At 32.9% G+C, this 14,829-nt stretch overlaps 1 protein-coding gene across 1 annotated transcript; it reads left to right on the plus strand.

Moving 5' to 3' along the window:
* The first annotated feature begins 148 nt into the window (after positions 1-148).
* Positions 149-14,729, plus strand: LOC125845748 (U-box domain-containing protein 63-like). Its single transcript, XM_049525282.1, has 5 exons — positions 149-512; positions 12,338-12,399; positions 13,947-14,028; positions 14,276-14,333; positions 14,542-14,729. The coding sequence occupies exons 1-5, from the start codon at positions 456-458 to the stop codon at positions 14,727-14,729; spliced, it is 447 nt and encodes a 148-aa protein (XP_049381239.1). The 5' UTR covers positions 149-455.
* The last annotated feature ends 100 nt before the right edge of the window (positions 14,730-14,829 follow it).

The following is a 14,829-nucleotide window of genomic DNA, read 5'->3' on the forward strand; positions in this document are numbered from 1 at the left end:
TATATATATATATATATATATAATCTTGTTTCTCTATCCTTTTGTGCCATCAGTCATTTTCCTTTCTTGTTTCTTTTTTATCCCTAGGTTTGTGTTCCCAATGGTCGTTGGTATCTAGCAGATAGTGGCTTGACTCCTGGGAATTTACTATTGCTTACTGAAAAAGATCTCAGCCATATGAATGTCGGTCTTCGTCCTGCTGCCATATACCAGGGTTCAGCTGATAACTATGTGGCCACTACTTGTGGTGGAAGGTAGACATGGCTTGTTGAGCTTTTAAGTGGCTTTACAATATTCAGTTTACACAAATACTGAGTTGTTCAGCTACATCTTGTAGAACATCACTTGCATTTAGGCTTATACCTCAAAGCAATGCAATATTGGATTATTCTCCGATTATAGCTGCTGATCATGTTATTCCTCAGAGCTATGTGCCAATATTTGTAAGCCAGTTTATGGATGACCTTTCTGCCGAGGAAGACATGCTTTGTAGCAATACTGATAATGCTTATGTAAGTACTATTTCTTTTCAGATGGTCAAATGGTGTTTCTTGAAGTCAATAGCACAGGCAAAATCCTTTTTCTACAAAGTTTTAATGCTATGGGGTCAGTTTTTTTTTTTATACCGAGTAAAAACTTCAATTTAGGTGTGAGTGCCTCATAATCAAATTTTGTTCCTTGTTCTCTCAAGTCTTATCAACTCTTTTTATCGACCAGTACAAAAAATAGTTCATTAATATGGCAAAACCAGCACTAAGATGGTGCTTGTCAGTTTCAAAACACCCTATACAATCATTTTCCTCCTATAATTGAATAACGTCAATGAAGCTCTGGTCTCCGTATGCGTCTATTAACTTACACCAGAGGACTAGAATCTAAGGTACTTGTATTTCAGCAATTGTACCAATGCACCTCTACTTCCTTTCTCTCTGTAGAACCCAGCATGCCTAAAAAATGATCGTTCAAAGCTTTTTCATCCTTTTCCTGATCTTATAACCATTCACAATTACTACTATGCTCTTGTTAGAACATGAATAGGTTTATACAATCCTATTAGAATATGAATAGGTTCATACAATCCTATTTAGAATATGAATAGAAATACAAATAGAAATAGGAATAGTAAATAGTATCCTACTTGGTAAAAGATTGTATTCTAGTATCTATAAATAGGGTCTCAATGTAATAATGTAGACACAACAACAATTCAATAATATTCTTTTCCTAGATTTCTCACATGGTATCAGAGCCTCTACGATCTTGGTATAAAATCAAAGAACTTCTATTGCGGGCGGGTGGCTATTACCCATATATACCGCCTGTCTGGCCGATAATTGTGTTAAGAGAAGTGACATCAATGACATATGCATGAACCCCATATTCAGGGGAGAAAACTCAGTTAGACAGGTCGGCGTGCGTCAATTTCCAATGACTTTCTAGGAATGTTTTGTGTCAACCTCATATCCATCAGTATTTGTGTAGCACCGTGCTATCTTTCTAGTGACTACTTTTTCATATTCAATTTGTGTAGCACCGAGCCATCATTCCGGTGACTACTTTCTATATATAATTTGTGTAGCACCGTGCCATCTTTCTGGTGACTACTTTTTCATATCTGATTCATGTAGCACTATGCAATCATTCTGGTGTCTACTTTTTCATATTTAATTTTTTAAGCACTGTGCGATCTTTTCGGTGACAACTTTTTTCATATTTAATTTGTGTAGCATAGTTCCATCCTTCCGATGACTACCTTTTTTTGCATATCTGATTTGCGTAGCACCGTGCATCTCTCCAGACTACTTCTCATATTTAACTTGCGTAGTATCGTGGATTTTTTTGAACTACTTTCTCATAATTGAGTTGCATAGCACCGTGTGTCTTTTCGGTGACTCTTCAGATTTGATTTTCGTAGTTCCATTCGTCTTTTCGGTGACATCTTAAATCTGATTTGTGTAGGGTTGTGCCATCATTCCGACCCTACCCATATAATTTCTCTTTTTCAATAGGGTCGTGCCATCATTCCGACCCTACCCATATTATTTCTCTTCTTCAATAGGGTCGTGTCATCAATCCGACTTTTCCTATATAATTTTTATTTTCTAGTCGGATCGTGTCATCATTCCAATCCTTTGGTGGTGATGGAGAAAATCTAATACCATATATGGATCTTTCTTCCTTTCGCAGTAAAATTTCATCATTCTTCTTACCAAGAATATAGCCTCTGTTATCTACCAGCTAGCATAAATGCAAATTAGTTCTCAATTTCTTGTCGTATTCCTAAGTCTACGCTCTATCATTCTTTCTCAATAAAGAGTTTTATCTTATGACGCATGAATTTAATGCCAAGATTTGCACATCTTGTAACAATTCCATTCCCAAAAAATTTCATTGACAGTGCTAGGTGATCTAATACATCCCAAAGAGTAAAGAAACAATTGTCTTCAATTTCATTTCCATGAAGTATCTAGTGTTAAGCATGCTTCATGTTTAATTATCTAACATAAAACATGAGACCTCCTAGGGGGATTTGGTCCCCTAACTCATGTTTTTTCTCTTATTGCATATTGAGCATGGAGATTCAACTCTCGTACCACAATGTAGTTTTATTTGGACAAATATTCTCCTTGGAAGATGGACATTCTTTGTTTACCTTGAATGAACAATTTCACATGAACTAGAGGATAAATAACTTCATTTTGAATGCAGCATGAATATACATGTCCTTCTAGGAGAAGAGCAGACATCTCATTCTAGGTCAAGATCAACGTGTGACTTGAGACAATCTTAAAAAAAGGAAATATCAATATGGAATTTTAAATGTGTCCGCTTCTTTACATACTGAACCTAAGATTACCTTCTCTTTTGATACTTTTGTAGCTTTAGTTGGATATACTCTTCCTTACATAACACGCCTTTTGTAATTGCACAAAAAGTGAAAATTGTTCTTGTGGTGGAAACAAAAACACTTGATGTTAGTATTTCTTTTTCTATATTGGTAGTTGATACCACATGAGTTAGTTGAAGTTTGATTTTAGTTACTGCAGTAGTTTATAGCAAAATAAGTTGTCTCGTTTAAGACAAATTTGAAATTTGAATTTAGTTTGGTTTTTTTAGTTGTTGAGATATTTTAGGATTTTTGAATTTTAAATTATGCAGATTATATGTTTTATGTTCGCTATTTAAAGCCCATCAATGCTTGATAAAATTATTGAAAGCTACTGAAAGTCATTTCAATCCATTGAGAGACATTTCAATTAATTCTTTTTGCTACCCCATTTTTTAAAATCATCAACAATGGTATCAAGAGCTTCGGGATCTGTGAAATTTTCCAAAGAACTAGCATACAATTTTTAAACCGTACGGGCTACCCTTTTAATCCGTCAGGGGTACTTTTTCAACCCGTGCTTTTTTCAACACACATGTTTTTCTAAACCAATTCTTAACCAAAAATGATGGCAACAACCATCTCTCTTTGAATGCCCAAAAATTTTCATAGACCGAAACTATCAAATTTGGTCTATAAGCATAAAACCATATTTTGAAATTTGATATGTGATGTGATGGAAGAAAAACCCTTACAACCTCTCCCTGCAAATCCTACAAAAGTTCAAATTAAAGTACTTTCAAATAAACAACTAAACAAGACAATGTCATGGAAAGTATTTTTGAAGCACAAAATCAAAAGAATAAATTTTGCAAGTTAAAAAACAATGAAAAAAATCGTGCATTAACTACCAAAGCAGAAATTAAGGAGGAACATATTTTCAATTGCAGTAACAAAAACAAAGGAGGAGTGTTGAAGTCAGTGGCGTAGCCATGAATTTCATGAAGGGTGTCCAAACTTTTAACAGTAATTTTTTTTAAAAAAAATGATGATTTAAATTACCAAAATAAATAATTAAGTTAAGCAATATTTAATTAAATATAAGAATATTTTTAATAGAATTACAAGTGTATAATTCAAAACTAACATAAAGACAAAATAAACTACTATTGAAAACATAATTTATATATATTATTACAATCGTACTCGACGAGGTTTCATATCCTCGTTTTTATAACTGAAGTTCTTTTTGTTGGATCAAATTCTAGAGTATTTAAATCAATTCTTTGTTTTTGAGAAGAATGTGACAACATCTCTAATTGATCTACCGTTATTTCTTTATTTGGTTGACTTAGAGAAGTCGAACTTATTTTTGGTACTCTAATATAATAATTCATCATGTCCATTGAAACTTGAAACTAAAATATTAAGTTGGTTATTTTTGTTATAAAATAAAAGAAAGAGAAGAAAAAATAGAGAGAGAATTATTGAGATTCTATTCTTAATAATATTGTGATATAATTTGGGTGAATGAGTCTCCTATTTATAGAGAAAGAAAACCTTATTCCACAAGGAAAAAGTATTAAAATTTAAGGAAATCTTATTCCACAAGAAAAAGGTATTAAAATTTAAGGAAATAATTCAATTTTAATTGAAAAAAATCCACAAGGAAAAAATATTAAATTTAAGGAAATCTTATTCCACAAGGAAAATGTATTAAAATTTAAGGAAATAATTCAATTTTAATTGGAAAANTCTAAAGTTAACTTCATTTTAAGGTCTTATTAAACATGAGATTCTAGGTACGGGTTCAATTAATCTAAAGGGAAGGGATTAGGCATCCTTTAAGATCCATTAAAAATGGTTTACCGGCCGAACTTAAATTACTTAATTAGGCTAAGGTGTCAAAACAAGTGATAAAAAGATAAAGTAGTTGATTAGGAAGAAGATTTAGTGTTTAAAAGTGGAAAGTAGTAATTTTGTATTTGAAAATAATGTGTGTTTAGAAAATAATGTGGGATTAGAAAAGTTTTACACTCAAACACATGAACCAAGACAATCACAAAACAAGAGTTGATTTTTATATATAAAAAAACATTTGTTGTTGAAATCTTTATTTTTTAATAAATAAATCATCCTAGTCAACCCGCATGCTAAGTTGAGCTAGATCAACTTCTGGACTTCATATAATTTGCAACTTATGGCTCCAAGATTTAACTTAAACCAATTTATGAAATATTTTAAACTCTAATGGGTGACTTAATTAATAACTAAATGTTTTTTCAAAATGTCTACATGAAGGATTAGTTAACTACCAAATACGTCAAACAAAGTTACCAAAACAAACACACAAATATTCATAGCAAAAATAACATAAAGAAAGTTAGGAATAAGCAACTAAAAGAAGAGTGAAGTCGAGCGCTTGTCACTTTCTCTTGTTTTTTCTTCTCGATGGAGTTTCTAGGGAGCTAGAAACACAAATGAAAATGTATATGCAATTTTTTGAGTCTTGTAGTGAGGTCGAGTCGTAAAGTAAGACTCTTCGACTCCGGTATGTACATGTAAACAAAGATAAGAAAGAAAAATAAGAATTAGATAGTAGGCAAGTCAATTTCAACAACTCAAAATTAAAAACATATAAAGCAGGTGACATAGAAAGGATTCAAACAAGTCATCAAACTTACAATATCTAGTGTAGTATACCAAAATTTGTTGTTCCTAAAGTATAGAAATTTAAACGAGGCAATTGGTCACTTAGTGTAGCATCCTTAAAATTAAGATCACTAAACATTTTAGATGATTCACAACATAACATTTAGTATGTAAATGGGAAGTAGAATCAATTTCTATAAAGTAAGTTAACATGTATAAATAACAATTAACTATAACACAGGGAGCAAGGCCAAATTCATTAATATTAGTTATTATAATCAAAACAGATTTTAAGACTTTGCAGATGCATTTTTTAGGTGTAGAATTTAATCATGATCTCTTACAAGTTCTTAGCTATAAAATTATCCATCCTATAGATCACATGCTACATTTTGTCTTAGTATTCGATCAAGAACAGAACGAATCATGTTGGTAAAATAGGGAGAAACAAACACTGATATGGTTTCTAGCTTCCAAATCGTATTTAGAACATGGTACACATAATGGTTAAGCAAATAAAATCACAAACAAATCTTTTAGCAGTTGAGATTTATGAATATCAGAGAAAAAAACAAAATACATTACTTTTATTCATGACATACACTAAACTATTGGAAATGAAACAAAACAGGTTTAGCTCTAACCTTTTTGTGGGCAGTGAACCAGGTTGTCGATGAAGGATCTACTTCGTTCCTCCGACAAATTAGCAAATAAAGACTATAGTAGACTCGTTAGATTATATTGAAGTGCAAAATATGTGATGTTCTTGTGAATGTTTAGCCTTTGAAAAAGTAGTTTTGATAGTGAAAAATGATAGAGAAAAAAAATGGAATTCTTGTGATGATATCAAGATGTTTTTATAAGTGAATACAAATGTTATGGTATTTGTTGAGCGGGAATCTTGAGTTTCAGATTTTGAATATTGGTCAAGATAAGCATTCAAACTCGAACATTGGAATTTTGGACGAACTTGGCAGCCTTCACGTGACTTAGTCAGATCCAAACAGAAAGAGATGGAGACTGATCTAGAAAAGCTTACCCTTTGCACAAAAATGGCATTCAAAATCTGATTTCACCCAAAGAAGTTTGGAGTTTTGTCTCAAATGGTATAGGGAGGGAAAGTGAGTCTTAAGAGCTGGATAGAGATTAAAACCTAATTCATTCAGGCTGAACCTATTCTGATATTTTGTTGTGAAGAGGGCTGGCGGATTTGGGCCTATTTGAATCAGGTGGGCTTAATTGATTAACAAGAACTGGACTTCGTTTTTGGTTATTATAAGAGCTGAATTTTGTAGTCTTTCCATCTTTAAATTAATTCGTTTGAGCTTCTAAGTTAATAACTAGTGTAATATATATTATGGAAAAAGTTTAGAAAGTAAGAAACTTGAAATAAAGTAACGACATACTATTTTAAACAAGACGACATTAAAGTACTAATAGTAACGTTGATAATAAAAGTATAATTTTGAAATAGTGGAACTGATAATAAAAATATGATAATCATTGAAATAATAAAAGTTAAAGTAATTACGATAGCAATAGAGATAAATAGAAAATAATAGAAAATTATAAAGTATTCGACTTATTAGCAACTTAGAAGCTCAACGAAATAAATTAGAAGAGAGGAGGGACAAAATTTGGTGTCAACACATATATTAAAAAAAAGTCTCGTTTCTCTATCCTTTTGTGCTATCAGTCATTTTCCTTTTTTGTTTCTTTTTTATCCTTAGGTTTGTGATCCCAATAGTCATTGGTATCTAGCAGATAGTGGCTTGACTCCTGGGAATTTACTAGTGCTTACTGGAAAAAATCTCAGCCATATGACTGTCGATCTTTGTCCTACTGCCATATACCAGGGTTCAGCTGATAACTATGTGGCCACTACTTGTGGTGGAATGTAGACATGGCTTGTTGAGCTTTTAAGTGGCTTTACAATATTCAGTTTACACAAATACTGAGTTGTTCAGCTACATCTTGTAGAACATCACTTGCATTTAGGCTTATACCTCAGAGCAATGCAATATTGGATTATTCTGCGATTACAGCTCCTGGCTATGTTATTCCTCAGAGCTACGTGCCAATATTTGTAAGCCAGTTTATGGATGACCTTTCTGCCGAGAAAGACATGCTTTGTAGCAATACTGATAATGCTTATGTAAGTACTATTTATTTTCAGATGGTCAAATGGTGTTTCTTGAAGTCAATAGCACAGGCAAAATCCTTTTTCTGCAAAGTTTTAATGCTATGGGGTCTGTTTTGGTTTTATGCCGAGTAAAAACTTCAATTTAGGTGTGAGTGCCTCATAATCAAATTTTGTTCCTTTTTCTCTCAAGTCTTATCAACTCTTTTTACCGACCAGTACAAAAAAACAGTTCATTAATATGGAAAAACCAGCACTAAGATGGTGTTTGTCAGTTTCAAAACACCCTATACAATCATTTTCCTCCTATAATTGAATAACGTCAATGAAGCTCTGGTCTTCGTATGCGTCTACTAACTTCCACAAGAGGACTAGAATCTAAGGTACTTGTATTTCAGCAATTGTACTGATGCACCTCTACTTCCTTTCTCTCTGTAGAACCCAGCATACCTAAAGAATGATCGTTCAAAGCTTTTTCATCCTTTTCCTGATCTTATAACCGTTCACAATTACTACTATGCTCCTGTTAGAACATGAATAGGTTTATACAATCCTATTAGAATATGAATAGGTTCATACAATCCTATTTAGAATATAAATAGAAATACAAATAGAAATAGGAATAGTAAATAGTATCCTACTTGGTAAAAGATTGTATTCTAGTGCCTATAAATAGGGTCTCAATGTAATAATGTAGACACAACAACAATTCAATAATATTCTTTTCCTATATTTCTCACATGGTATCAGAGCTTCTACGATCTTGGTATAAAATCAAAGAACTTCCACTGCCGGTGGGTGGCTATTACCCATATATGCCGCCTGTCTGGCCGATAATTGTGTTAAGAGAAGTGACATCAATGATATATGCATGAACCCCATATTCAAGGGAAGAAAACTCAGTCAGACAGGTCGTCGTGCGTCAATTTCCGATGACTTTCTAGGAATGTTTTGTGTCAACCTCATATTCGTCGGTATTTGTGTAGCATCGTGCTATCTTTCTGGTAACTACTTTTTCATATTCAATTTGTGTAGCACCGAGCCATCATTCTGGTGACTACTTTCTATATATAATTTGTGTAGCACTGTGCCATCTTTCCGGTGACTACTTTTTCATATCTGATTCATGTAGCACCATGCAATCATTCAGGTGTCTACTTTTTCATATTTAATTTTTTAAGCACTGTGCGATCTTTCTGGTGACAACTTTTTTCATATTTAATTTGTGTAGCATAGTTCCATCCTTCCGATGACTACATTTTTTTGCATATCTGATTTGCGTAGCACCGTGCATCTCTCCAGACTACTTCTCATATTTAACTTGCGTAGTATCGTGGATTTTTTTGAACTACTTTCTCATGATTGAGTTGCATAGCACCGTGTATCTTTACGGTGACTCTTCAGATTTGATTTTCGTAGTTCCATTCATCTTTCCGGTGACATCTTAAATCTGATTTGTGTAGGATTGTGCCATCATTTCGACCCTACCCATATAATTTCTCTTTTTCAGTAGGGTCGTGCCATCATTCCGACCCTACCCATATTATTTCTCTTCTTGAATAGGGTCGTGTCATCAATCCGACTTTTCCTATATAATTTTTATTTTCTAGTCGGATCGTGTCATCATTCCAGTCCTTTGGTGGTGATGGAGAAAATCTAATACCATATATGGATCTTTCTTTCTTTCGCAGTAAAATCTCATCATTCTTCTTACCAAGAATATAGCCTTCGTTATCTACCAGCTAGCATAAATCCAAATTGGTTCTCCATTTCTTGTCGTATTTCTAAGTCTACGCTCTATCATTCTTTCTCAAAAAAGAGTTTTATCTTATGACGCATGAATTTAATGCCACGATTTGCACATCTTGTAACAATTCCATTCCCGAAAAATTTCATTGACAGTGCTAGGTGATCTGATACATCCCAAAGAGTAAAGAAACAATTGTCTTCAACTTCATTTCCATGAAGTATCTAGTGCTAAGCATGTTTCATGTTTAATCATCTAACATAAAACATGAGACCTCCTAGGGGGATTTGGTCCCTTAACTCATGTTTTTTCTCTTGTTGCATGTTGAGCATGGAGATTCAACTCTCGTACCACAATGTAGTTTTATTTGGACAAATAGTCTCCTAGGAAGATGGACATTCTTTGTTTACCTTGAATGAACAATTTCACATGAACTAGAGGATAAATAACTTCATTTGAATGCAGCATGAATATACATGTCCTTCTAGGAGAAGAGGAGACATCTCATTCTAGGTCAAGATCAACGTGTGACTTGAGACAATCTTAAAAAATGGAAATATCAATATGAAATTTTAAATGTGTCCGCTTCTTTACATACTGAACCTAGGATTACCTTCTCTTTTGATACTTTTGTAGCTTTAGTTGGATATACTCTTCCTTACATAACACGTCTTTTGTAATTGCACAAAAAGTGAAAATTGTTCTTGTGGTGGTAACAAAAACACTTGATGTTAGTATTTCTTTTTCTATATTGGTGGTTGATACCACATGAGTTAGTTGAAGTTTGATTTTAGTTACTGCAGTAGTTTTTAGTAAAATAAGTTGTCTCGTTTAAGATAAATTTGAAATTTGAATTTAGTTAGGTTGTTTTAGTTGTTGAGATATTTTAGGATTTTTGAATTTTAAATTATGCAGATTATATGTTTTATGTTGGCTATTTAAAGTCCATCAATGCTTGATAAAATTATTAAAAGCTACTGAAAGTCATTTTAATCCATTGAGAGACATTTCAATTAATTCTTTTTGCTGCCCCATTTTTTAAAATCACCAACAATGGTATCAAGAGCTTCGGGATCTGTGAAATTTTCCAAAGAACTAGCATACAATTTTTAAACCGTACGGGCTACCCTTTTAATCCGTCAGGGGTACTTTTTCAACCCGTGCTTTTTTCAACACACATGTTTTTCTAAACCAATTCTTAACCAAAAATGATGGCAACAACCATCTCTCTTTGAATGCCCAAAAATTTTCATAGACCGAAACTATCAAATTTGGTCTATAAGCATAAAATCATACTTTGAAATTTGATATGTGATGTGATGGAAGAAAAACCCTTACAACCTCTCCTAGCAAATCCTACAAAAGTTCAAATTAAAGTACTTTCAAATAAACAACTAAACAAGACAATGTCATGGAAAGTATTTTTGAAGCACAAAATCAAAAGAATAAATTTTGCAAGTTAAAAAACAATGAAAAAAATCGTGCATTAACTACCAAAGCAGAAATTAAGGAGGAACATATTTTCAATTGCAGTAACAAAAACAAAGGAGGAGTGTTGAAGTCAGTGGCGTAGCCATGAATTTCATGAAGGGTGTCCAAACTTTTAACAGTAATTTTTTTTAAAAAAAATGATGATTTAAATTACCAAAATAAATAATTAAGTTAAGCAATATTTAATTAAATATAAGAATATTTTTAATAGAATTACAAGTGTATAATTCAAAACTAACATAAAGACAAAATAAACTACTATTGAAAACATAATTTATATATATTATTACAATTGTACTTAACGAGGTTTCATATCCTGAAACGTTTTTATAACTGAAGTTCTTTTTGTTGGATCAAATTCTAGAGTATTTAAATCAATTCTTTGTTTTTGAGAAGAATGTGACAACATCTCTAATTGATCTACCGTTATTTCTTTATTTGGTTGACTTAGAGAAGTCGAACTTATTTTTGGTACTCTAATATAATAATTCATCATGTCCATTGAAACTTGAAACTAAAATATTAAGTTGGTTATTTTTGTTATAAAATAAAAGAAAGAGAAGAAAAAATAGAGAGAGAATTATTGAGATTCTATTCTTAATAATATTGTGATATAATTTGGGTGAATGAGTCTCCTATTTATAGAGAAAGAAAACCTTATTCCACAAGGAAAAAGTATTAAAATTTAAGGAAATCTTATTCCACAAGAAAAAGGTATTAAAATTTAAGGAAATAATTCAATTTTAATTGAAAAAAATCCACAAGGAAAAAATATTAAATTTAAGGAAATCTTATTCCACAAGGAAAATGTATTAAAATTTAAGGAAATAATTCAATTTTAATTGGAAAATAAATAGTTAGTGGAGGTAAGATTCGAACTTGGGCATGTTTATATACTTAATTAAATTCAAGAAGTCAAAATAATTACAGAAAAATGAAACACTCCTGTAGGGAGAGTAGGTTCGCGATAGGAATTGCCAACTCCACTACGCTTTACTTTGTTATTTCAGGGTGTCCAAATTCTATATATACCAATACAAAATCAAAACTTTACGTGTATATACCGTATTATTTTTCGACGAAGGGTTTCCAATTGGACATCCTGGAGCCTACGTGGCTCCGCCCCTGGTTGAAGTTTGCTTTTAGTTACTACAGTACTCTTTAGCAAAATAAGTTGTCTAGTTTAAAATAAATTTGAAATTTGAATTTTTGTTAGGTTATTCTAGTTGTTGAGATATTTTAGGATTTTTGAATTTTAAATTATGTCAATTATATGTTTTATATTGGGTATTTAAAGCCCATCAATGCTTAATAAAATTATTGAAAGCTACTGAAAGACATTTCAATCCATCAAGAGACATTTCAATTAATTCTTTTTGCTGCCCCTTTTTTTTAAAAAAACACCTACAGAATTGGACCATGGATATTTTGGTCTGAATACAACATAAGAAGACATCTCATTCTTGGTCTGGATCAGCAGGTCGCCCGAGACAATCTAAAGAAGGAACCATCACTCAGAAGTGTTCTTTCAGATCCCTTATTGTAAGTTTTAATTTGTCAAATGGACTTTTCTCCTTCTTTTCTGGTTAAATATAGCAGCATATTTACTGCATGAGTATATCAAACATCTTATACTTTCTTAGTCTCAAACTTTTAACCTAATAAATAGACATCCCTTACTTCCATTTATAGCAAGAAGTTCAAGAAACGTTGGCCTAGTTTGACTAAAGGTCTTGCAGAAGTTTTCAAGATTATATTTTCTTCAAAAATTTCCTAGCAAAATAATGCAGATAACTTTTTCTTTTTAATGATGTTTGAAGGAAAAAATGCTAGGCAACTGTAAAACTAACAGACATAACATGACGATACAGATGCCTTAAACTTGCAAACAGAACCACTGAAATGGTCTAAAGAGTTGGTATAAGGGATGTTTGAAGGAAAAAATGCTAGGCAACTGTAAACTAACAGAGACATAACATTATAGATGCCTTATACTTGCAAACGAAACTGCTGATAAGGTCTAAAGAGTTGGTATGCCCTCTCTACATGGTATTTGTATTAGAAATGTGGTTTGGTTACAGGAGCTATGAGATATTGAACAAACGTGCATGACTCTATGGAACTGAGCTAGCTCTGGTTTCTTATGCTGGAAATATTTACAAAGACTTTTTGCTACCCTCAATTGTGTGGACTTAATAAATAAGTATAACAAAAGTCTAACTTACATGCGGCTCACACCCCAACCTCCAACAGAGGAAAAACAATAAGCAGAGAAGTCAAAACCTCTACCACTGTTAGTTGAGTTGCTGTGAGTTCCCTCTGCGATATGGAAAACGTTGAATATCAATAGAGCCAAAAAGTGGCCTTTGGCTAAATATAAGAAACAATTGAAAGCTGCATCTTGAGCCGTGGAGCTTTATTTTAAAATCCATGTATATCACCTAGATTAGAGCTATTACGTGTTTTAGAATGTGCAGAAGTGGGGTAAATACTATAAATATCTCGTAACAGTTGTGAAATTGCACAAAGTTTTCAGATGATTTTTGGTGCTATTTTGCAAATTTTTAGCAGCTTCACGCATTTTGAGGCCGAGATGAACTCGAGCATTAAAAGCAAGTAAAGCATTAAAAGAAACGCATCAATTCCCCTGCTGAGACTTAACCAGAATAGAACCAAGAAGTGGATAAAGAATTTGGAACTTGCAACTGTGTTTTCCTATGAAAAGGTAGGAATATATTGTGCTCTTGAAAAGCTATATTTCCTTCTCTTCCTTGGCCCTTAAACTAGTTAAATAGTTCATGACAACAGTGTGCTGCAGTACACAGAGTGTTGGATACTTGGACTGAGCATATTAGTTTCAACTTCCCTTGTCAAGTGTTAAAATGGAAATTTTTGTAGCCCCCTTAACTGAAGTTGATAGTCGTAGTCTCTTGTTTATTTACCCCCACCCTCCCCACGCCAAGCTTGTATCATTGTTTTCTTGTAGCTCCATTCATGATTCATATTAGCATATGAATGGCTAATTAGTGTATAGTTTCTTGCATCTGGAAAATATAATTACTTTACCGTTACAATGTGAAACATTCCAGTGGCACATTCCTTGAAGATGCTATGTTTGTTTCATTCGGACATTCCTTTGGTGGTCTCAAGCTGAAAAGGGTTATTGATATGGTAGGAGTTTTTGTCTTCTTCTCTAGCCATTTTTCCTGTTCTCATAAGAATATGAAGATTATAAATTGGTATGAGCTACCACAGACTTTGAGCAAACCATACATGGGATATTGGCGCAACTGCTTCATGGACAAAGCAACTCTTGCTTGAACATCATATTCCTTTTTGGTTTCATGTTGTTGTCTTCATTTCTTGGGTTAGTGATGAATGAGTCAAGAACATAATCACATTCATCTCATCATGACAGGCAAGATGTACCCTCTGCAATGCTGAAATTGAGCGTAGTTCCTTAATACCTAACCACGGTTAGCTCCAGTTCATTTCTTTCTTTCTCTCTACATTTATTTATACGTTATATACATATCTTCTCCTTCAGACTTTCTTTTTTCTAAAAAAAAATTGTTCCCTAACTAACACACTCTACCTGATTCTTTCTGGCCTCTTACTCAATTTTCAATGATTTTTTTCTCATTAATTCTGCCATCTGGTTTACACTATGGATTTCATCTTCAGTACTGAGAGCTGCTGCCGCAGCAGTAAAGCATGAGGATGACCAAAGACTTTTCCACAATGCTGCCCTTAGAAAAGAAGAGGGAGACATTACAGTAAGCTTTGATTTTCCCCATTTTGCTGCAAACTGCGAAGTAGAGCTCATTGTCTTCAGTTTTCTGGTAAAAGGAACTATCTTAATCTGGTATTAACTTTTATGCAATGACATGCCAATTAATATGTCCTAGTCAATTTTTCCGTCTCAAGGTATGTTGCTCGAATATGGGTGTCGGCACCCAATACGGTAGCAGA

The sequence above is a fragment of the Solanum stenotomum genome, chromosome 11, assembly GCF_019186545.1.
Source record: "Solanum stenotomum isolate F172 chromosome 11, ASM1918654v1, whole genome shotgun sequence".
NCBI lineage: Eukaryota > Viridiplantae > Streptophyta > Magnoliopsida > Solanales > Solanaceae > Solanum > Solanum stenotomum.

Bases quoted from the DNA above. Each gene is read 5' to 3' on its own strand.
- LOC125845748 (XM_049525282.1), top strand. From the start codon at position 456: ATGGATGACCTTTCTGCCGAGGAAGACATGCTTTGTAGCAATACTGAT. The intron at 513-12,337 runs GTAAGTACTATT...CTGGATCAGCAG, and splicing joins GCAATACTGATAATGCTTAT to GTCGCCCGAGACAATCTAAA. The intron at 14,029-14,275 runs GTAGGAGTTTTT...TCATCATGACAG, and splicing joins TGAAAAGGGTTATTGATATG to GCAAGATGTACCCTCTGCAA.